This window comes from Vombatus ursinus, unplaced genomic scaffold (assembly GCF_900497805.2).
Source record: "Vombatus ursinus unplaced genomic scaffold, bare-nosed wombat genome assembly UNPS02003292.1, whole genome shotgun sequence".
Classification (NCBI taxonomy): Eukaryota; Metazoa; Chordata; class Mammalia; order Diprotodontia; family Vombatidae; genus Vombatus; species Vombatus ursinus.
In genome coordinates this window covers 13,548,039-13,572,583 of record NW_020943070.1, presented here as the reverse complement: position 1 = coordinate 13,572,583, position 24,545 = coordinate 13,548,039, and the positions used below count along the sequence as shown (strand labels likewise).

At 37.5% G+C, this 24,545-nt stretch overlaps 1 protein-coding gene across 1 annotated transcript in view; it reads right to left on the bottom strand.

Annotated features, from left to right (window-relative positions):
- The window catches only part of KCNMB4 (potassium calcium-activated channel subfamily M regulatory beta subunit 4), an 87,291-nt gene that overhangs the window by 60,442 nt on the left and 2,304 nt on the right, over positions 1-24,545 (bottom strand). Inside the window, exon 2 of the mRNA XM_027873748.1 lies at positions 8,517-8,644. Coding sequence (XP_027729549.1) covers positions 8,517-8,644 — 128 coding nt within the window. The remainder of the gene's footprint in view (positions 1-8,516; positions 8,645-24,545) is intronic.

Here is a 24,545-nt window from a genome sequence, read left to right as displayed (position 1 = left end):
TTGGCTGATTTTCTGATTACATTATTGGAGGGAATACTCACATCAATAAGCTCCCAGAGCCACCATATTATTAGAGTAAAATTGCATAAGCTTTTTTAAAGTGGCATGACTAGAATCATTTTTAGACTTGGAAAGGACCCTTAGAGACTACAATCACTTCATTTTCCAGATGAAAAAATGGGAACCCAGAGAAGTTGAATGACTTGCCCAATGTTACATATGTAATAAATGGCTGACATGAAATTCAAACCCAGGTCTTTCGACTCCAAATCCGGTTCTTTTTCTAGTATGCTACACTGACTAATATTTAACTTGCCCCAGGGCTTTTTCATATGATTAGCTAGTAAGTCAAATTCTCCCATGTTCACAATACAATCGTATACTTGTGTAGTTAGTTGCCTGTTTGAATCTGTATGCAGGACTAATCATTTTATTTTTAATCAATTTAACCTTGTTAGCTTGGACCCATTATTCTAGGCTTTTGAGATCTTTTAGAACCCAGTTCTATCAATCAATCAATCAATCAATCAATTAATATACATTTATTAAGGGCCTACTATGTGCCAAGGACTGTGCTAAGCTCTTGGGGTATCTTCATGACCCCATTTGACAAAGATATTAGAGTAGTTTGCCATTTCCTTCTACAGCTCATTTTATAGATGAGGAAAGTAAGGCAAACAGGGGTAAGTGACTTTCCAGGGTCACACAGCTAGGAAGTGTCTGAGGTCAGATTTGAATTCACGAAGATGAGTCTTCCTGACTCCAGGCCCAGTGCTCTATCTACTGAGCCATCCAACTGCCCAAACAAGCTATATGTTAGATAAACTGGAAATAATTAACAGAGAGAATGCATTAGAATTAAGGGATATTGAGAAAGGAAGGCTTCCTGTAGAAGATGGATTTTAGTTAGGACTTAAAGGAAGCCAGGGAAGCCAGTAAGTAGGTAGAGAGGAGAAGGGAGAGTTTTCTAGGCACAGGGGACAGCCAGAAAAATGCCCAGAGATGAAAGATAGAGTGTTGTTTGTGAAAAAAGAAGGAGGCCAGTGTGAATGGATAGAAGAATACATATTAAGGAGTTAGGTGTAGGAAGATGGGAAAATTAGGAGGGATCTAGGTAACAGAAGACTTTGAACACCAATCAAAGGATTTCGTATTCCCTCAGAACTTTTGAAACTTCCTTTTCCAGAAGCTGGTGAGAACTGAGAACAAATCATGAAAAAAGAAGGTATAGATGCTTTCATTTGCAACTGCTTCTGGATCAAGGTGGTTTGGATGAAGACATATGGTCTCAAGGGACTTGACTGTGAGAGCCAAGACTGCTTGGGGGAAGAGCAGCCAAGAAAGATGAGGACCAGTACAAATCTTCAACCTTGGTGACAGAGGACAGTAGAGAGCAGAAGCCGGTGGAACACAACTGAGCAGGAGCAGTAAGCAGAGATAAGTGTAATCTGGAGCACAGACAGTGGATATCTGTCGGTGATGGGGCTTTTTCTGGGTGCTTCTCTTCTGTCTCCTGCTTTCTACAGTGCCTAGGAAGAGAGATCAGCCTTGCTATCTCCCTTTGTGGCTGACCAAACCACACATCTTTGGAAGTTTTTCGTAGTTGTTGTTTTGGGCCTAAATTTGCTTTAATTCCTAAGCTATTAAAACCATGGCTAACTGTTAAACAGCGTATACTAGTGCTTGGATCCACAATTAAGGGGATGATTAGGAAAAGTCAGCAGATTGAAAACTGCTTCATTGCCAGTACCCTCTAGCTGAGAGTTCATAGTCTAAGAGAAAATTTACTGATTTATTTGAACAATGTCCCAACTTAGAAAGAAAATGCTTTCACCTTAATGTCTCCTTGCCACATGGCTGGGTCTGAAAGAAAACTACTCTCCTAGAAGAGACAGAGGGCATGTCGAGGGAGAAAGCCATGTTCCAAGCGAGGAGTGCACCAAGAAAACCTCACCCATTAAAGGTGGAAGAGGTAAAGTAACTGAAAACTCAGTCTGCCTGTCTACCACCCTAGCAAGCACTGGAACACTTTGTATCTTCTAATGCCTAATATGTCTTTGTTCAAGTCACTGACTGGGACAGAGCCAAGGACCAAGATCTTGCATACAACTAAAGAGCTTCTTTCTCATTTATATCAATTTGTTCATTAATCAACATTCTTTGAATACAGTTGCTGAATCAGCCTGCTTTGGACACACATCCAGGGCAAATCATATATACTCTCCCAACCTCAGTTTCTTCCTCTATAAAATGGAAATAATTACACATTCTGAATGTGTTCTTCCCATTGAGCTTTAACTTAGGATACTAGATATGATAGCATGCACCATCATAGCTTTGTCTAGCTTTATTCTTGATGTGTCTTGTCTGGAGAAGACCCATGTATTTGTAAATATCATCTTTGTCTATTGGTTCGATCTGACCTCAGCATTTGAACTAAAAGCCTTCAGTCTTCTTTTTCTTTTCATACATTACGAATTTTATACTTATTGAGTTCAAATGACATTTTGATATCACTTGAGACAATTTCGATGAGAGGGGAAAATTAGCATGTTTTTAGGTAGAATCATATGACTTGATGTCATCTATGTACATCTACTGATTAATATGATGTATCAATGTGACTCCCCTTTGAATTGAAAGCCATACTCAGTTTAATTCAAAAGAGATCATAATGGATAGTACTGGCCTAAATCGTAACAGGATTAAACTGTCTCTTTGAAAAATGCCACATCTTACAATATATCAATTGTTTTTGACATCACTGTGCTGGTGGTGCTACTGTCATTGCTATTAATACTTTAACTGTACCCGTAATTTCAGTAATATAGGCAGCTCCAAATGATGAACTCCTTCTACTAATGCAAACCAACTCCTTTTCTACAACTGATAATCTTAGAGATTTTCCTGGGGCATGAAGAGATTAGGTGATTTGCTGAGGATCATAGAACTAATGTGTGTCACACACGGGACTTGAAACTAGATCTCCTTGGTTCTGAAGCAGAGTCTCTATCTATCACACTATGCTGCCTGCCTGTTATTGTTCATGATTATTATTATTACTATGACTGTTATAATTATCATATAAAAACTATTATTTTCATTTTGCTTAATGCAATTCAGATAGAAACAGTCCTGGAACGAGTCATTCTCTTGTTCCTATTCATTTCCCATGACTTGGAGATTGTGAGCATTTGGTATGGTGACATCTGTTTAAAAAAAAAAAAGGTTGTTCTTATGTTGTTATGGGTGATTGTGGGCAATAGTTTGATATGCAATATTTTAATTATTTATTGAGCAAGTTCTCAAATGTATATTGAGGTCTGTATTTGTATTATAGGTATTTGTCGTCTGTCAATTCACGAAAGATAGTGAGCTTCTAATGTTAGATCTAGCCACTGGGTCATAATTTGGTAGTGCTAAATTTTTGCTACCTGTGGTAATGTGTAGTTCTAGTTTCCTTACACCGTACACATTGATCATTACTATTTTTATTATTATATAATTATCCAACCAGCATTTCTTTAACTTATACACAAAGATGTCACAAGAGACTATCATGTGCCTATCTGAAGCTGAGATGCATGATACCTACAGCATTCTCCTGATCTGCGAGATGATCCATTAAAAAAGAAAATGAGGTTGGTTTGGCATAACTATTTTTTAGCGAAACTATTAGCACAGGTTCCATCCTAGAATCTACCCTAGAATTTTGTGAGGGATTGACGTTAAGCTTGCTAATCTCTATTTTCCAATATCCACCTTTTTATACTTTGGGACAAGTATTTTTAAGCACTCACTGTGTGCCAGGCATTATAAAATCAGGGCATTGGCTCTCTCTGGCCTTCTGGCACTCCTGCTGTTCTTCATGATTCCCAAAAGATTATCAAAGGCAGGCTGCAATCACAGCCACAAGTTCTTTAAAAATACTTGGATATGTTTCATCTGGCCTGGAGCCTCTAACTTAGATAAAACAGACATGTAATCTCTCACTATTCCAATATATGGGTATCCAAGGCTGAGATGACAGCTGAGAATACAAGTAATAATAATAATGATAAGGATAGTGACTCCCATTTATATAGCACTTGAAGGTCTGCAGAGTGATTTATGAATATCTCAAATGGTTTTTATCATGAGTAATGGATCCCCACAGAGACCAAATATAAGACAGGGTCACTCTCTAGACCAAGGGTTCTGAACTTTTTTGTATCATGGACCCCTTCCCAGAATAAACATTTTAAAAGCATAAAATACATAGGATTACAAAGGAAACCAATTACATTGAAATCAGTTGTCAAATTTTTAAAAATATTTTAAAAAACAAATTTATGGTCCCTAGGTTAAGAAGCCATAATTCAGACCATATAGAGCACCAAAGTGAAACAACAAAGCAGATGTTGACTGTGAAAGTGAGAAACAGCTAAAAATTTTCATAGAATCATAGAACCCAACTATATCCTTATTAAATTACGTCTTAATAGAGCTTAACATTCTAGCCTGAGATCTCTTTTGGATTGTAAATCTGTCATCTAATGTTTTAGCTATTCTTCACAACTTTATGTCACCTGTGAATGTGACAAGTTTGCCTTTCATACCTTCATCCAAGCCATTCATAAAAATATTGAATAGCATAGGGCTAAGGAAAATTCCCTGGAGCACTCTCTTAGAACCTCCTCCAAGTTAACAATAAATTATTAATGACTACCTTTTGGGTCCAGTTCAGCCATTTTTCAGTCATATCCAACTCTTTGAGACCCCATTTGGAATTTTCTTAGCAAACATACTGGAGTGGTTTGCCATTTCCTTCTCCAGCTCATTTTATAGATGAGGAAACTGAGGCAAACAGGATTAAGTGATTTGCCCAGGGTCACACAGCTAGTAAGTGTCTGAGGTCAGATTTGAACTCAGGAAGATAAGTCTTCCTGCAACACTATCTACTGCGCCACCTAGCTGCCCCAAGTAGGTGACTACCCCTTAACTGGATGAACCACATGTCCTCCTTAGTTAGCCAAACATCACAAATCTCAGATTGGATAAAAAAGATCTCTAGGTTTTTATAATAACACTTGAGAGAATGGACTTTTTCATTTTTTTAATTTGTATCCCTATCATAGTTCTTGGTACACTGTAGGTACTTAATAAATTGTTGTTGTTGATCGACTGAATGATTGCGAGGTACTCTAGAATAGTATATAGGCCCTTAAGTTTCTCTAGAAATATCAGACAATAACTAAATACTATAACAAAGCTAATGCCCAATGACTTTTGGCCTCATTCTAAAACATTACCCCTGGAGCGTAAAGGGACTAAATCCTATGTGGTGAAGAAATGCTGAGCACAAAGGGCACCTAGCAGACATCGCTCATTTGAGGAAAAATACAAATAAGGCTTAGGACACAGTCAAGATTAAACTGTAGACTATATTACCTGAAGTCTGAAGAAAGCATCACACTGAATGGGCCTCACTCACCCCTCTTCTTTGATTTTCGCTAATGCAGGGTACATATACGACTATGCCCAGTATTTTTAACCTTAGCTACTGGAAACACTAAGAACACTTGAACCTTTCAAGGTTCCTATCATTTCCATTTTATCAACTAGTTGTCCCTTCTATAGTGTTCAGAATTAATTCCTTTAAGATAAATCTCAGAAAAGCATATCAAATAACTTCCGTAATTACAGGTCTTGCTGTGATTATTACCAGGAACTGCCTGGCTCCCTGGCCTCACTCTCCTACTATATCTAGGTGAACCTCTTTATCTCCCTTTATGTGTTCATACCTACTTACGCTGAAACTAGTTCTTGTCCTGAATAAGAAGGATATAAGGAACCCTTTACTCAGAAAGCGATTAGATCAGAAACAAATGTTTCTCTTGCTACTATTGGTATTTCTTTTTGCTTCTCCCTGTGCTGGCACCTTGACCTGGAGTCCTCATCTTTTATATTGGCTGATTTATCCTTTTCCTGACTGCCAGTTTCCTCTGTCTCCTAATATACGTGCTTTTCCTACTTCCTACATGTTAATTCTGCTGCTGACTCCATATCTACTCTCACTCCAATCCGTGTTTGCCCTACTAGCCATTTGCCTGCACTATCACTGGCCCTTGGCCCACATACCCATATAAAGTCCTGTATTCAGTTTAGGGGATCACATTTTAGGAAGGACATTGATAAGCTAAAGAGGACACCAAACAGAATGGTGAAACACCCTGAGATAAGCCACATGCAGATTAGTTGAGAGAACTGGAGATATTTAGCCTAAAGTAAGGATCACATGGTCCCTTTGAACATATGAAAACTGTCACGGGGAAAAGATATCAAAATTGTTCTACCTGGCCCCGTGAGCAATCGGAGGAAGTTTGGATTTTTCTAGTCTTCATCCCTTTACCGAGATCCAGTTCCGTGTCACCAACTGCCTGCTGGGTATTTCCATTTCAAGCTCAGTATATCCCACACCAAATTCATTTATCTTTTCTCCTAAACTCATGTCTCTTCTTAACTTCTCTATGTCTTACGAGAAAACTATCATTCTCTCAGTCACCCAGGTTCACAATCTGGCAACCCTTGATTCTTTGCTCTCCCTCACTCTCCAAATCTAAGACTGGTTAGTCATGTTCATTCTACCCCCACAACCTCTCCAGTAGCTTTTCTCTTCTTTCCACTCACATTGCCACCACCCTAATTCGGGTCCTATTCAAGTGATGGCGGAATAGGGAAAATACAACAGAGCTGACTAATTAAGGAGCCTCCTAATTGGTCTCCCTTCATCCAGCCTCTCCCTTCTCTAACCCACCCTCCACAGAGCTGCACACTGATGTTCCTAAAACACAGGTCTGATCTTGTCACTCCCCTGCTGGAGATACAACCCTGCTTGTAGGATAAAACACAAACTCCTCCATTTGGCATTTCAAGTCCTTCACAATCTGGCTTTACCCTAATTTTCCATGGTGATAACACATTACTCCTTACACTCTGTACCTTCCAGCCAAACTGGTCTGCTTACTGTTCTCCATTTTCAGGCTCCACACCTTGGCACAGGCTGTCATCCCTCAAGCTTGGAATGCTCTCCCTCCTCCCCCCAGCTGCCACCTCCTGCAAGAGGCATTTCCTGATTCCCACAGCTGTTAGTGCTCATCCCCTGCCTGAAATGACTTTCTATTCATTTTGTATTTACTATCTGTGTATGTATTATTAAATAAGCTCATTCAGGGCAGAGATAATATAATTTTGATCTTTGCATTCATTCCCAGCACTTAACAGTATCACAAAGCAGACACTTAATAAACATTTGCTGAATTTGACCTAAGAATAGTCAATTAATCAATAAATCTATCAGTTGACAAGCATTTATGAAGCACTTCCTTTATGTCAGACACTGTGCCGGGTGCTGGAGATACAAAGACTAAAATAATCCTATTACTCAAGGAGCTCACATCCTAACAAGAAAGACCAGTATATAGTTAAGTATATAAAGAATAAATGTAAAACTAATGAAAAAAAGAGTTAAATACAGGGGTGATATGGTGAGTAGGGATTGGCAATTGGGAGAATCAAGGAAAACCTCCTATAGAAGGTGGTGTTTGAGTTTCATCTTAAAGGAAGGGTGGCATTCTCTGAGGCAGAGGTGAAAAGGAAGTAAGTTACTGTCATGGGATACAACCAGTGCAAAGACTGGAGATCAAGAATTGTGGATAAAAGTCCTCTGTGGGGAGGAGGAACTATAGTTGGAAGAGACTTGAGGCTACGAGACCAATTAGTAGACCTCTGCAATAGTCCTGGCAAGATGTAATGAGGACCTGAACTAAAATGATGGTTGTGTGAGTGGAGAGAGTTGAATGCTAGAACTATTGTGGAAATAGAAATGACAAAATATCCTTACAATAACACTTGGAGGTAAATGATATTATTATATCCATTTTACAGTTGAGAAAATTGAGGAAAATTGCAGTTAAATGAATTTCCCAGAGTTACACATCTACTGTCTGTGGCTGGATTTGATTTCAGGTCTTCCTGACTCCAGACCCTGGTGCTCTATATACCACACCACCTAGTTGCCTAAACTAAAAGGCATCATCAACTGATTTTTAATAATGAAAATAATACTTTATCAAGTATACATAATCAACATTAAAGTCTTAAACCAATGGAGACTATCGAAGCAGAACATTAGCTCTGGCAGGTCCTTCTATGCTGGAAAAGTTTCAAATATGGGTGCAATGACAGACTACACTTATCACCAAAGGACCAGTCCAGGTAAATTCCAAGGCTCATTATCACGTTGGTCTTAGGACAATGACTCTTTCAATGGGAGCAGCTCTTAATGATGGTCTGCCCAGCCAAGGAGACCTTGGGATCTGTGTCACTAAACAGAATACTCACCCCAACAAACTCAAGATGCTTGGAGCACCACTGAAATAAGGGGGGACACAATCTATATGGGCACAAATGAATGTCAGGGATGAAAGAACAGGTAATAGAAATGTTCAGACATGAACACGTCAATATGAACTTACCTCTGATACTGATTAAAATAGCAAGTGAATGGCTGAGAACCAATTTCATCTTCCCAGTACTGTTGCCAAGTCATGACACTTTCCAAATTCTTCTGATTTTCTCTTTCACAAGGAGGAATATATGAGCACTAGCAAAACAGAATACAGGAAGTAAAATTACCACTTTGCATGACATTACAAGATGTGGAGAAGGTCTAAACTTTTACTAGAGAGGGAATACCACAAATATAGTGGATCTAATTAATTTTAGTTACTACAAAAATTAAATTTTATTTTAAAATTCCAAGTTAAAGCAATTACAGAGATGTCAACCATATCCATTAATTGACAGGAATAAGGGCACTACCCTAAACAATTGATAACAATATAACAGGAAAACAAAAATCATACTCTCTGAGAGGCAGAACGTTATATGTTCAGATAGTGATCTTGGGCAAGTCTCTTCATCCCAGACATTAATTTTCTCATCTTTAAAATGAGAAACCTGGACTAGATGACCCCTAGATCCCTTTTAGCTCTAAATCTATGGCTCTGTGATCCACCTGGGGACTATTAGCCAGAGATGGAGGTAAAATAAGCTCAACTCTATCTTTTTCCTTTCTAGAAACCATCACATATTCCTGTATGTCACCCTTTTGGCACATCACCCTTCACATACGCTCAGTACACAGTTGCACTGATGGGTTTTTTTTCCTGTCTTATTAAACCTTCTACTTTTTCACAGTGGAATACTCTCCATAGCCTATGAAAAGACACTTGTTCTCTGAATACATAATCTCAAGAGATTTTCTCAAAGCACACCTTCTTCTAGACAGATCTCTGAGAAGGTGCACTCTCCGAAAGGGTTTCACATCATCCTCTGCTAGCTCCTCCTTCATTCTGGCTTCATGAAGAGATAGCCCTTCTCCTTGCTCCTCCTCCTCTACATGGACCACTGAACCCAAACTCTTCTCTGGCAGGCTGCCCCTATTCCCATTCCCATTCCCTTTCCATAAGTATTAGCTCCTTCCAGGATGACTATAAATATGCTCATGGTGCTCCCTCATCCTCAAAAAGCCTTGCTTGTATATACCATAATTTGTTCAGCCATTTTCCATTAATAAATGCCTCCTAAGTTTCCAGTTCTTTGCCACTACAAAAAGAACTGCTAGAAATATTTTTGTATATAGTGGTCCTTTTCCTTTTTTATTGGTCTCTGGAGCACAGGCATAGTAGGTGTACTGCTGGATCAAAGGATATGCAGAGTATGTTAACTTGAGGAGCACAGTTCCTAATTGCTTTACAAAATGGCTGGACCGATTCACAACCTCAACGACAGTTCATTAATATGTCTGTATTCCCACAGCCCCTGTAACATTTGTCATTTTCTTTCTTGGTCAACTGCCAATCTGATATGTGTGAGGTTGCTTTAATTTGCATTTCTCTAATTATTAGTGATTTGCGGTATTTTTTCATATGCCTATAGATAGCTTGAATTTCTTCCTTTCAAAACTGTTTATATCCTTTGATGAGGTCTATCCCTTTCTAACTTTGTTGCAAGTTTAAATAAAGAAAGCTAAAACAAATGACATTTGTACAGATATTACCAAGTAAAACATGTAGACATTTTTATATTGAGCACCCATAATGTATGAAATGCTCTGTTGTGCTGTGCACATTGAGATTTCAAAAGAGATAAATGAAATATGATTCTTGCCTTTAAAACATTCACAAGTTTAGAGGGTGTTAAAGTCGAGGCTCTAACATAGCACCTTCTTAGTTCAGATTCAATGCTGGGATGAAATGAAGTATTCACAAGTCATTTAACATTTAGCAAAAAACAAAGGAGGTTTATTTTGCCCTAAAACATCAAGAATATGCAACAAGTACATGATAGCACTTAGTTTTTCTGGATGCACCTTCATCTCCACCTGTAACCTTGCCTGATCAGTAGGTCATCAGGGTTATTCCCATGGTCTCAGTCACCCAACGAGTCCTAGAAGTACAGAATCTGCATGGCTGGGGCATTTTATGTCCCTAGATGACCGGGAAGCCAGAGCCAATCAGGTCCTGGGAGTATCTATGTCCTATCAACATACCACTCCTTAGTGGCAAGGTCCTAAGGATCTACTAGAGCAGTGGTGTCAAACTCAAATTGAAATGTATCCCTATAGGCTTTCTATTGACTTCAAAAATCACACATTAATATTGTCTATGTTGTACTGTATTTTTAATTATTTTGTTAAACATTTCTCAATTACATTTAATCTGGTTTGGGCATATTTGGGAGTTGTGCAGGCAGTGAATTTAATACTTCTGTTCTAGAGGACATTGCAACACAGTAGTCAATGACTATAGTAATCTATTATTCGATAAACCCAAAGACCCCAGCTTCTGGGATAAGAATCCACTCTTTGAAAAAAACTGCTGGGAAAACTGGAAAAGAGTATGGCAGAAACTAGACATAGACCAAAATCTCACACCATATACCAAAATACAGTCAAAATGGGTTCATGATTTAGATATAAAGGCTGATACTATAAGCAAACTGGGAGAGCAAGGAATAGTTTACTTATCAGATCTATGGAGAACAGAAGAATTCATGACCAAACAGGAGATATTCTCCATAGTCTACGAAAGCAAAATGGATAATTTTGATTACATTAAATTGAAAAGTTTTTGTACAAACAAAGCCAATGCAACTAAGATTAGAAGGAAGGTAGAAAATTGGGAAAGAATTTTTACAACCAGTCTCTGATAAGGGCCTCATTTCTAAAATATACAGAGAATTAAGTCAAATTTATAAGAATACAAGCCATTCCCCAATTGATAAATGGTCAAAGGATATGAACAGACAGTTCTCATATGAAGAAATTAAAGCCATCTATAGTCATATGGAAAAATGCTCTAAATCACTACTGATTAGAGAAATGCAAATCAGAACAACTCCGAGGTACCACATCACACCTATCAGATTGGCCAACATGACAAAACAGGACATTGCACTCTTTAAATGCTTACAGAGATTTTTACTGGACAGTCGTTCTAGCATAGGCAGTACAAAAGGTGAAAAGGAGGAAAAGTGAAGTCCCCTCCTCCACCCAATGTGGTAAATACACACCCATCATAGTTAAATATCAATAATTTCACCTATTAGCAAGCAAATGACCTCCCAGCAATAATACCTCTTGTCCCTCCAAGTTCTTTCTGGGAAAAAGTTCCCTGAATCATCTCAGAGGAAAGGAAGCCAGCCAAGTGAGTTACTTCTGGGTCTGAGCAATTTTTCTAAGGTATATGGAGCCCTCTAAAGAGGCAAGGACCTTGAGATCAGGGCAGCTCTGCCCTGGGGAACCAGAATTCTGTCCAAAAACAGTGTATTCTTATCAGATAAGTCTTCCTGAAGACAGAATCCAAGAGAAATCATTAGATGAGTACCTTTCCAGAGTTGCATTGATTTGTCATAGATAAGGCTTCTAGGACATAAGATATCTGACTTGCGAAGATGCATAATGATGCAGTTGTTGATCAGCAGGGGGCAAAACTCTCGCCCTGAGATAGGACAGTGACTATCTGGGGAAAGGTTGAGAGCCACTTGGGTTAAGAATAGCTGTCTTGCCCTTAGAGGGATCATCTGGTCCTATGGCTAGCACAGCATGTTATCATTACCCAAATGTCCATATTAACACTGGATCCACTTCTCAATATCTGTTGTTCTTATAATTCTTCCAACCTGGTTGTTTAGCACATATCTCTAATGGGTGCTAACATGCCCCACAAATAACTGATTGCAGCGGGAAGCATTGGCAAAATTCCTCCATTAGTCTTGACCTCAAAGGGGAGAGATCCTTTGACTAGTGCTATGCTCTCCAGGCCACAGACTACTTGGCCACACACATAGCCACAGCCCAGAAACTCTCTGCCTAAAATATGTGGTAGTATAAAGGAGAAGGATGGCAAAGACATATTGGCCTCCTTCCCAGGTGAAATAAACTATTCTGACTAATTTTATCCACAGGAGTAGAGTGGGGAAAAAGGCATTGGCAAGGTTGATAGACCCATACCACTCACCCTGGGTCACCTCTCTGTAATCCACTGTAATCCTGCAAGAGATGAAGATTAGCAACTTGCCTTTCTTGTAAGTCTCATGCAGTTAGTTGCCCAGGGCAGTGAGAGGTTAAATCCCTTGCCAAAAGTGACACAGTAGTATGCATCAGAGATAAGACTTGAACCTTTTTCTACTACATCATGTTACCTCTTGACTTTAGAACACTCTCCCAAATTTCTAAAGATAACATAGCATTGAAAATAAAACGTATTTGCCTTAACATCCCAGGGGTGGCTCTCCAAAGCATGCATAAAGGAAACTGAATGATGGTGAGAAAAGGAGGGTCTGGACATGGTAGGAGAAGAAAGAAGTATTGCAATACCCACTCCAAGAGAAGTGTGATGGGGTAAAGAAGGGTCTGGATTCTGTAGAAGGTTCAGCCAGTGCTAGAGAAAAGAGCCAGCTCTTCAGCATCAACTGGGCAAAGTCAGGTCCCCATGAGGACAGGAAGATGGGAAGGAGTACAATAGGATAATGTGCTGATGCTGATAAAAGAATAGACATTGGCATAGATTTTTATTATTTCCTGAGGAAGCTTTACTGATGTGAATCAATTGCCAAAAAGAGCACCCCCAAAAACTGGGAACCCACTTTGGCTAGCAACCTGATTGCCTTACAATAACTGTAGCTTTAGACAGGATTCTGGAGAGGCATTGTGAGGAAGTTTAATTCTATCACTGCGAATAGTAGCCCAGCATGGAAGAAGGAAGGGAGAGGGACTGGACCCATGATTTCCTTCGTACAGAGAACTTCTGATCAGGAAACTCCTTTCACAATGCAAGAACCGAACCTACTCAGCAACTTAGAGTCTTAGTTGCCCAGAACACCGAGAAATTAAAGAACTTACTCAGGTGCACACAGTCAGTATGTATGTATCAGAGATGGGCCCTGAACCCAAGTCTACCTGGCTTTGAGTTCTCTATCCTTTACAACGAAGACAGAATCACAGAGGAAGAAATAGAATGTCTGCCAGCACTCACTCACCCTGTTTCCTCCAAGTCCCTTGTTTTTTCCAAGTTCCTCAAAAATCCTTGCCCCCTTTGTAGGCCACAAATAGTGACTTACCACTTCTTATTACCTTTATAGATCCATAATTTGGGAATAAAACTTGAATGATAAATTTCCTGAGAGTTCTAAGCCCTTTGTAGGAAGACACTTAAAAATAAATGTCATGGTAGTAAAGCATAGTAGAAAAGACTAGTGTGAATCAAAATGCCATACTGCTAGCAAGTAAATTCTCTGTCACTAATCTGCCTGAACTGGAATGGGAACTGTCTCCTTTGAAAAAATGGAGGAAGGCTCCTGCTGCACAGGGATGAGGTGATGTATTATATTTAGTTGTTTTCCTAGTACATTCTCTGAAAGGTGGATTAAGACCTTTTTGGCTAGCCTTTGGGCCCTTATTTGGCTAGGTAAATCAGTCTCTGGTGCCATCAATGCAATTTTAGTTGGGCTTATTTATGGGCACATTGCCCTTACTTGTTGGGAACAATAAGGATTTTCTCAGGAGAAACTTCTGTATTTTACACCTAACCTTTCTTATTTTTCATTTGGCAATGGCCACATATTAACTTCTGATCACATCAGTATCTTGGGAGTACATCTATAAAATACATCTTCATAGTAGCTTGACTGCCTGAAATTTAAGGAAACCATCTTCTTAAAAAAAAAAAGTCACGTGGGAAGTATGTAACTTTCTCTTCTAAATAAGTATCTTAAAATATTCTGAATATGCATTAGTGAACAAAGCTAATTCTTTTAAGTAAGCACACTTGGATAACATAAGGTAAGCTTCTAGGGAGTTTGATTAGGCAAGATATAACTGTCATTTAAGACAGAAGGGTTGAGTGATATGTCTACATCTTCATTTTTTAAAAATTTGAATCTAACAAGTTTCAGAACGCAATCTCTTCTCCTCTGAAGTTTATGTTATCAGAACTTATTGCCTAATCCCAAACATGGTGGTTGCTGTCTACTAATTTCTGAATCATTCTTCTACCTTTCTCAGGGAGTTCAAAACTCGACTCATTGTCTTTTTCTTTTTCCCCGACTTCTTTCCTTATATTAGGGTACTTGAATAAACATGTTGATGCTCCCTCAAATACCCTATCCTCCCTCTTCCTCAATTTACTAATTTCCTATGTCCTACTCCTTCATTGCCCTTCAACCACAGGCAGAGATGTCACATGCTAGCTCTCACCATCACCCATGAGTGTTCTACTTCTAGGATTGCCAAGTCTGACATTGCTTAGATTGGGAGCTCCTTCAGGGCAGAGCCTGTCTTCTGCCATTCTTTGTAGCCCCAGTGCTGGGGACAGTGCTTGTCAAATAGCAGGGCTCAATAAATGCTAAATGACTGACTGATCTTATCATTCCATCTATTCCTATACCTTACGCCACCTCAATGTATTCTTAATTTTCACCATGACCTCCAAACCTTCCACCAGGTCTATACTTTGTTGGCCCATTATTCCTATTCTGATGTCACCATTCTCCCTTTAGAACCTCAACTCTATTGCTAACATGTTCAATTCGACACTGTCCTCTACTCTTCAAACTCTTGTCCCTTTATTGCATTATCATTTATTCCAACTCATTAGATTAAGACTCGGTCTCTCTCCTGAGTTCTAGTTTCACATCCCACGTCACCAATTGCTTATTGGACATTTCAAACCGGATGTCTCAAAGATCTCAAATTCAATATTTCTAAAACAAACCATATCTTTCCTGAAAAACCCACTTTTCTTCTGAACTTTCCTATTTCTATTAAGGGCACAAGTTTGGTGTTATCCTTGATGTTTCACTCATATACGCAATCAGCTGAAAAGCCTTGGCTTTTCTACCTTGAATCTGTCCTCTCCTCACTACTCACAGAGCCACCACCTTAGTTCAGGCCCTCACTACTTTTCTCCAGGGGTACTGCAATGGTTTCCTAATTAGCATCTCTGCAAGATTTCCTGTACTCTAGTTCATCCACCACAAAGCTTCTAAAATGATTTTTCTTAAACACAAGTCTGACCGTGTCATTCTCTCCTCAATAAACTGCAGAGCCTCCTTATTGCTTTTCAGATAACATAAAAATTATTTTCATTGGCTTGCCTGGCACATAATAAACATTTTAAGGGGCTACTAACTGATTGATAAATATCCTTTGCCTCCTGGCCCAGCCCATCTTTACAATTTCATTATAAATTACTTCCCTTTTTGTACTTAATGATCTAGCCAAACTGGCCTTCCAGCTGTCCTCACACAAGGCACTCCTTCTTCCTTATCTCCGTGCCCCTCCCCATGTCTGAAATGCACTCCCTCCTCAACTGTACCTCAGAATTCCTTTATTTCCTTCATGATGCAGCTCCAATACTACCTTGTACATGAAGCCTTTCCTGATCCCTCCAACTACTAGTTCCCTCCATCCCTTAAACTAACATATTTATTTTGCATTTGTTCAATATATACTTATATATTCTGTACATATTTGTTTCCCCAAATAATATTTAAACTCCAATTCCTGGTCATAGTAGAGAAAGTGAGTTAGAAGTGCACCCTGGAGATGAACGAGACATAGCTGGCCTGGTTGCCTTCCTTAAAGTTCTGGAAGGAACCACTAAATCAGAGGGGGAGGCTACTGTGTATGATCCAGGGCTGGAGTGAGCTTCCAGATCTATGAGGTTTCTAGGGCATGGTGAAAAGAAGCTAGGAGCACAGCCTAGAAAGGAATGAATGTTTTATTTCTGTCTTTGTATCTCTAGGACCTAGCTGCAATTACAGTAGGTATTTATTAATTATGCTTGTTTCTTGACTCAGTCACAGGAAAGCTGCCTCAATCATGCGTCCCATCATTTCACTTTTTATTTCTCCTGATTTGGTGTTTTTATCTTTGTTCTATTCAGTTAATAGCCTGATTTTCCACAGACGATAGATTCAGAAAAAACAAAAATCTCACACATTGGTAACCAGCCATTTCAATTTTGTGATGTTATTTCGTGCTTATCATATCCAATGCCTCTTTACTCCTCTCAAAGCATTCATGATATACAGACATGAGGTTTCTATGTGGTCTTAAAGACTTTGGTCTCTCTCATTTCTTGCTTCCAAACAATATTTTCAAAGATTTGCCATCCTTCTGATTCAGCCCACTACAATGACGTTTCCAAGTATCAAAAGGTATGTTGATTTAATTTTTAGGGTTTTATAAAATTCTTCATAGAATTTCCTCATTTTCTGCAATAGATCTTGTGGCACATCAGTTAGAGTTATTTTCATGGGCATCTTTTGGCAAATGTTTATGATAAGCAATGCAACATGAAATGACCAAGTGTCCCATGAAATATTTCTTGTTATCTCTGGATGTACAATAAAACCAACTCAACCAGTTCCTTTATTTGCCTCTCCAAGAAGAATCTGTGAGCCAGGCTACTACTTAGCTGCAACTTCCTTTTGTCTTTAAAGTTCTATAATAGAGAGAATGCAAATGTTGATATGGTTTATCTCCTCTAGTAGTATTTCTATCTATTGGTCATACAAGTGAGTATAATTTTATGTTTTTTCTTTGTTTCATGGGTTACTCTAATCAAATAATTCATTATTAAGTGACCAGCCCACTGGCACACAGTAGGCATTTAATAAATGTTTGTTGAGTGACTGACTGATTGAAGCTGAGCTCCTCATCCTGGGGACTATACAAACCACAGTAGCAAAAAGGCAACCATGGTGTCATGATGAAAACTTGACAGAAGTCCTACCCTGATGCTCTGTTGTAGTACAGAGATAATCCTAGCTTCCTAAAGGTTATGCTAGTGCACCATGAACTCTGACATGTTCTATAAAAGTTGAACGTGAAATAAAATTCTATTATTAAGATATAAACAGGCTAATATAAACACTTTATGATAAAGGAAGTTTTTCAAAATTATCATAATCTTCTCCAGTTATGTCTTTCTGAAAATATTTTCCAATACTTTTCAAAGTAGGAACACTTCTCTGCAAGCTGGAATTTTGAATCCCTGAAACCTTTAAATGCCACATATTGATGCTGTTAATTTTCTACTCAGCTGTTCTGTGAAATCAAATAAATATCAGCCCCAAAACACTGAAAGACAAAGTGTTAGAAATTAGCCAATGCTAAGCAGCAACGCAGCAGAATACCACATGAATTTGGATGATAAACTGGATCAGGGGTGGGGAACCTGTGGCCTCAAGGCCACATGTGGCCCTCTAAGTCCTCAAGGGTGGTCCTTTGACTGAATCCAAACTTCACAGAACAAATCCTCTTAATAAAAGAATTTATTCTTTAAAACTTGAAACTCCATCAAAAGGCTGAACCCAAGGACCTAAAAGGCTACATGTGGCCTCAAGGCCACAGGTGTTCCACTCCTGAGCTGGACCTGAAACCTGTTATGGATGAGTGTTGCTGATGAATTCCTACATAAATATAAGAAGTAAATGCATAACACTGAATCTTTCAGCAACCTCTGGTGTCTGCCAGTAAGTATGCAAATATCTACCCAGATTAATTAGTAATGATTTTTTTAAACAAACTGACATTAGGTTCCGACAAATAAGTCACAAGGAGATATGAACTGAGTGTCAGCCCTGACCTAAGGAAAATTTGGGTTCCTGATTCAGAAACTGATTGGTTGTGTTAGCATGGGAAAGTCACTTAATCTCTCTGATCGTCAGTTTTCTCATCTATAAAAGGGGAGATCCTATTGAAATAACCAATGTAAAGAGCTTTACAAGGTTACTTAAAAGCAATATATATCTCAGGTGTTTTTAAATAACTATAAAAGCTCTACTTGAAAAGTTCTAATCAATTACATGTCCTCCTAAAGTGATTGCATAGTATGGTGGTTGTAATAGGCCTGAGTGACAAAAGAAAACCAGTTTAAATCCAGTTAAGCTCAAGTCATCAATTTTTTTCATGCCTCAGTGCTGTGATCTATGACGTTAGCAGTGTGTTAACTCCCTCTAATGGTGCAGATTACAATTGATTTCTGCCAACTCATTCCATGTAATCCTTGTCAGTCTCCTCAAGGAAATCTTCCATAGGTGATCCTCCATCTACCTAATGTGCTAGGGGACTTTCTCTGGCTCTTTTGACATTGTGAGAATGCCAGTGGAGCACATGAGCTGTTCACCTATTATCCTGTGTCCTCACTACATGACCACTCACCTCTTTTCAAGTTAGCTGTGTCTCTGATCAAATTCTTTATAACACTTTACCTGTGTAATTCTTCATTGGTATTTGTTACCACCTACTCCCAAAGGGTAATTTCAATGTCCTTTATTAGGTGCCCTGCAATCTTAATTCTTCAAAAGTCTTTACCTAATTCTTTTCAGAGTCTATGAAAAATTCTTAGGATTCAATTTGTTCACAGAGTTGAAGAGGTCTAATTAACTTGACTGCTACTAACTTGAGTTTATGTAAACTCACTGTGGCACAGTCACACTAAACATACAAAACAGTTTATCTGGATTCCCTTCCAACAATTTTCTCTGTCAAATGATACTCATGTTAATCACTTTGAAAATCTAATCTAAATTGTGGGTTAATTCAAAGCAAATCAATTTTCATAATGACAAAAGAAAATGCTTTAGCCACTTTTGCTTGAGTAGGAAGAAGTAGGAAAAACCTACTTCAATACACTGCAATTTGATGAATTCAAGGGGAACTTCAAACATTTATCTTTTATCATGGAATTATAGAATTTTAGTGCTAGGTTTATCCCTAGAGATCACTTAAGACAGTCCCTTCAGTTCCTAGATGAAAAAAAAATGAAGCACTGAGAAGTTAAGTGACCTGCCCAAGGCCACACAAATAATCAACAAATGTACTTAAGTCAGGTCAAAACATTATCATCACAAAGAGTCACACAGTCATGGAATATGAAGCCATTTCTTGTCTCTGGGTCTGTTTCCTCATCTTTAAAAAGATGGAGCTGACCTAGAATACAGAATTGCTAAGGTCCCTTCTAACTTTACAATTTTATGATATCAGATATGGCCTCTACCTTCCAGGCACTTAGTTGAGGTAGGGCATATACATAAAAAAAAAAACCTAATAGTATAAAATTGCATGGATTAAGTACCAAATAAATGGCACAGACAGTAAATGCTACAGGAATTCAGATGAAGAAGTTATTTCAGAGGGCCAGGGGGTGATCCTCAAAGAAAATCAGTAAATCAATGAGAATTTTTTTATGCATTTGTGTCAGGTACCATGATCAGCATTAGGGACGAAAAGACAAAAGTGAAAGTCCTGGGCCTCAAAGAACTTACATTCTAACAAGGAAACAACACGTACATTTATAATTATATACAGAATATGTGCAAAATGAATACCAAATAGTTTGGGGATAAAGATACTAGCAGCTGGGAGGATCTGGCTTCATGTGGAAAGTGGTGCTTTGAGCTAAGTTGTGACTGAAACCAGAGATTCCAAGAGATGCAGATGAGGTGGAAGCATATACCTCACATGGAGAACAGCCAGGAGAAAGACAGAAATGGGAAATGGAGCATCACGTGTAAAAAACAGCAAGTAGGCCAATGTGGAATTGAAGAGTTGGGGGAGGGGGTGGGAGAGAGGATGTGCAAGGCTGAAAAGGATCCAGGTTTTGAAGAACTTTAAATCTCAAACAAAGGAGTTTATATTCTAGCTCTAAATCTATAATCTTAAGATCTATAATGGCACAAGTATGATTCATATTTATAAGATAGTTTGAGGTTTCCAAAGCAACTTCCTTAGTAGATAATTGAAATAGTTCAATGTGAATATAAGAGAAGGGACATATGGAAGATACATTCCAACTCTTTGATCTTAAGACAGCATGGCACCATGGCGAGGATACTGGATGTGGACTCGAGAATCTGGGTTTGAATCTCAGCTCTGCTACTTACAAACTGTATCCTTGAGTAATCACTTTACTTTTCTTGCCCTCAGTTTTTTCATCTGTAAAATTAGAATAAACAAGATGACCACTGAGCTCCTTTCAAGCTCTAATTTGTCACTTTATAAGTATTCAAGTATGACTTCAAAATTTTGAATCTAGGTTTCCATTGATAAAAATAAGGTAGATCAGAAAGGAAACATTCTGTGGGGAGAGGAAATAGTGACTTTTGTTGGTGACAACAGCATCGAGAAAGGTAAACATAAGAATATTGTAATCAATATTCATTCATTTAACAAATATTTGTTGATAACCTAGTATGTGTAAGGTACTAGGTACTACAGGAGATATAAAGATATATAAGAATTGAAGATTTTACAAAATAAAACTATTCATTTCTGTTAATTCTTTAATGGCTTTCAAATACAGTTCATTGCTGCTTTGGTAAACAATGTATGTGGATGGGGATATAACAGAACAATTAAATTGATTATATAGAATTGAACTTCTACTTTCTAGGAGATAAGTGAATTAGTTCCTGTTCTAATTTTCCCTATTGAAAATACTATGATATCAATATAAATTGTCTTACTGTGATATTGTTAGATGGGAAATAACTAGCAAATGAAACCAGGCCCTGGATCCAGGTCCCTTAGTCCATTCATTCTGCTGCATCAATAATGTCACAGAAGGCACACTCTTTGTCTGATAGTCTTGCACTTGTACTTAGGGATGGAAAGTCTCCCATGATCCAAGTTGTCAGACTCTGCTACTCAAGCAAGTAATAAAACAAAATAAATTATTTAAATTCACTTATTTGCAGAAATACTATTCACAAAAGGAAATTGTTTCATTTAGAAAATGGTTTGCAGTCAAGAATACTACTCTTTAATGAGCTTAAAGAAAGATAATGTTCATTTCTGCCAAATACAAAATGTGAAAACTCAAAGAATATCTTTTTCATGAACTGATTTAGCAGAATTGGTTTATGACCTACAAATAACCCAGGTAAGGAATAAAAGATGGCTTAGCATATTTGTAATATTTGAGACTATTCTGTTCATGATTTTGCTACAAGTAAGTAGAATTTAACCAGATGATAAATGTTCTGTTTATCTAGGAACTCAAATGAAAATGAAATTCTGCAAAAGAACTATAAAATTTGTAAAACTAATTGAAGTAAGCAAAACTTTAATTGTTCACTTATGTGTTGCTATACATGAAAATATAATAAAATCTGTGTAAACCTTATGATGATGGCTGAAATACAAATGCATTCTTTCTTCAAATAAAACTACAAACAAGGTATATGTACATGATAAATCAGTGTTTATAATTTATTCATTTAATCATTACTTATAGAAGCATATTTTTAATAATAATAGCACAAAGTAATTAAAATCAATGTACTTTATGGTTCATAATATAATTAGATTATATTAAGAATCACTAGATCACTATCACTATCAAACAAAATTTAGCATCTCATTGTTCTTTCATAAACACATTTTTTCTGGGGGTTTTTCAAGTGATGGTGACTTCTGTACATTCTACCTAAAGATGGAAGTTAAAGAGGGATGGGGTAAAGTTATATATTTATTTCTAAAGCTTATACAGACAAAGATGAAGGTAGGTCTTTTCAACAGACTAGTGGTTTCTCGTGATAATTCAACAAATGTTTTAAGAGCTATTTTAAGATACAAACAAAATTATTTAGTATACTCAATTTTTAAAATAAGATCAGTCTAACTAACTCTATAGTTCCTTTCCTAAAAGAATAAAGATTTGAAAAGGCGTTAAGACAAAAAATTGGCCCTGTCTTGGAAACCACAACCTGAAACTCCATTCAAAAGCCTGAGTCAGAGATTTTAGGCTCACCCTTGAGCCCGATGAAACTAAACACAGGACATGTGAGCCCCAGAGGCAGTTTTTTTTGTTGTGCTGAGTGATAATTCTTGGAAGTCTCTTAACTTTGGCTATCCTTCAGCCTAAATTGCAGAGTCCCTTTTAGTTGTTTTCCCTTTTTTCCCTCCCCTTACTGTATTTTCTATCTCCTTCGTAGTACTTTTAGTTTATTACTCTTCCTCCTAATTCTTCTAAAGCTTTAATAGTAGCATTTATATGGTGTTTTAAGGTTTGAAAAGCATTTCACATAAGTTAACTTATTTGATCCTCACAACAACTCTGTGATATAGATGCTATTATTTTTATTTTTATTTTTACAGATGAAGAAAGTGAGGCACAGAGAGCTTTGCCATGAGTCACATGGCCAAACCTAGTGAGGCAAAATTTGAACTCAGATCTTCCTAATTCCAAGTCTCCAAGCTCTATCCACTGGACCATTTAGTTGCAAGTATTCTGTAGACAGAACAGCACTTTAAATATTTGTCTTTATTCAAACGTAATTCACTGAACTCTCAATTATCTGTGTTAATGGAGGAAAGCAGTAGTATAAACAATATAAAATATTTTGGAAAAAACAGAAACTATTTATCTTCAACTCTGGAATTCTTTATTTGATTTCCTCCAATTTAATTTCTTAATTATGTTGTTTTAAATTAATGTTAAAATGCATTTATATCCCTTAAGCACATACTAACTCAGTGGCCCAGGGAAATAATTCAGAAGAATGTTATCACAAGGATGGCAAAGAGGAAGCTCACAAAAGAGTTAATTTGTCTACAGATAATAGAGGGTTAACTCTAACATTGCAATTGATAGAGGAATCATTTCTGTTCCAATTTTCTTGTCCACAAGAGTCAAAATAGATGCTGATAATTAAGTCAAATAGAATTAAAACTCCTTTAAAAGTTAGATCAGCCAGAAACAAAATTTATTCACTAGTGTTTTTAGTAATACATGATTTTCATGGTTCTCTGTAATATTTCCAAAACTCTTTCTGACTTCCATTACAATTAATAAAGTAGTCTGTAGAGTTTAGGGTTGGGGAGAAGATGAAAAAAAATTCTTTAAAACCTTGGTCTAATTTTTTTGAGTGATGGTTTACTAAATTTTGCTTCTGGGGGGGATAAGTAATGAAGAAGAAAGAAATCTTGGATTCCTGGGGGTCTAGGCTATTTTTGGAGGCAGGGATACTCCCTACATGTTCTGGAAAGGGATTTGGGGGTCTTAGGGAGTTTCACATAGAGGTCATTGGAGAGAAGTGAAAAAATCAAAAAGTAGATTACAGAAGGGGAAATTTTGGGAAGGAAGGATTTCTTTCTTGGTAGCAAGGGTAAATTGGGAATATTGTCTGATATGGTTTGACTCAGGGCAAGTAATTTAACCTCTCTGTGCCTTAGACACAATGACTTTAAGTGGCAGAACAAAAGCTGACCCAAATAGGAAGAGGAAGTTCCTTATCAGGAGCTGCCTAACACCAATGAAATAACAGGTCAGGGATTAAAAAAAAAAAAAAAAAAAGTAATTTTTACCTAAACATTCTGCATCTGTACTTGGCACTGCCTCAATGTATTTACTTATCATTTATTTTTCTGTTAGTGGCCCATACTAATCTGAAATGGAAAGACTACAGCCACAGCATAAATTTGTATTCCATTAATATTGTAAATTATTAACAATTTGGATGAATCTCCCCTAGTAAAAATGCTGGCTGGGGGAGATTTAAGTTTTGACTAAGATGCTCTACTTCAACCTTGAATTGAATGTCTCTTATTTTTCCAAAAATGTGTGGGCATAGGTATATATGTGTGTGTATATATACATATATATATATACACACATGTATATACACACATATATACATACACACATATATATGTATATCCACACACATGCATATATACATACATACATATATGTATTTTTCCTAGACTTATTTCTTGAATTCTATTAGAGCTTCTTTAAAAATGTTATTTTGCCCAGGTACTCCTTCAAGATCTATCCTGCCAACATCAGAATTGGCACTCTAAAGAAACAGACTCTTGGCATATGAAATCAAATCTAAGTATTACATAAAGTATTTGCTTCCAAGTGATTTTAGATCTATCTACTAATGCTTCCAATTTTTCTCCTACCAGAATTTTCAAAACTTGCTTT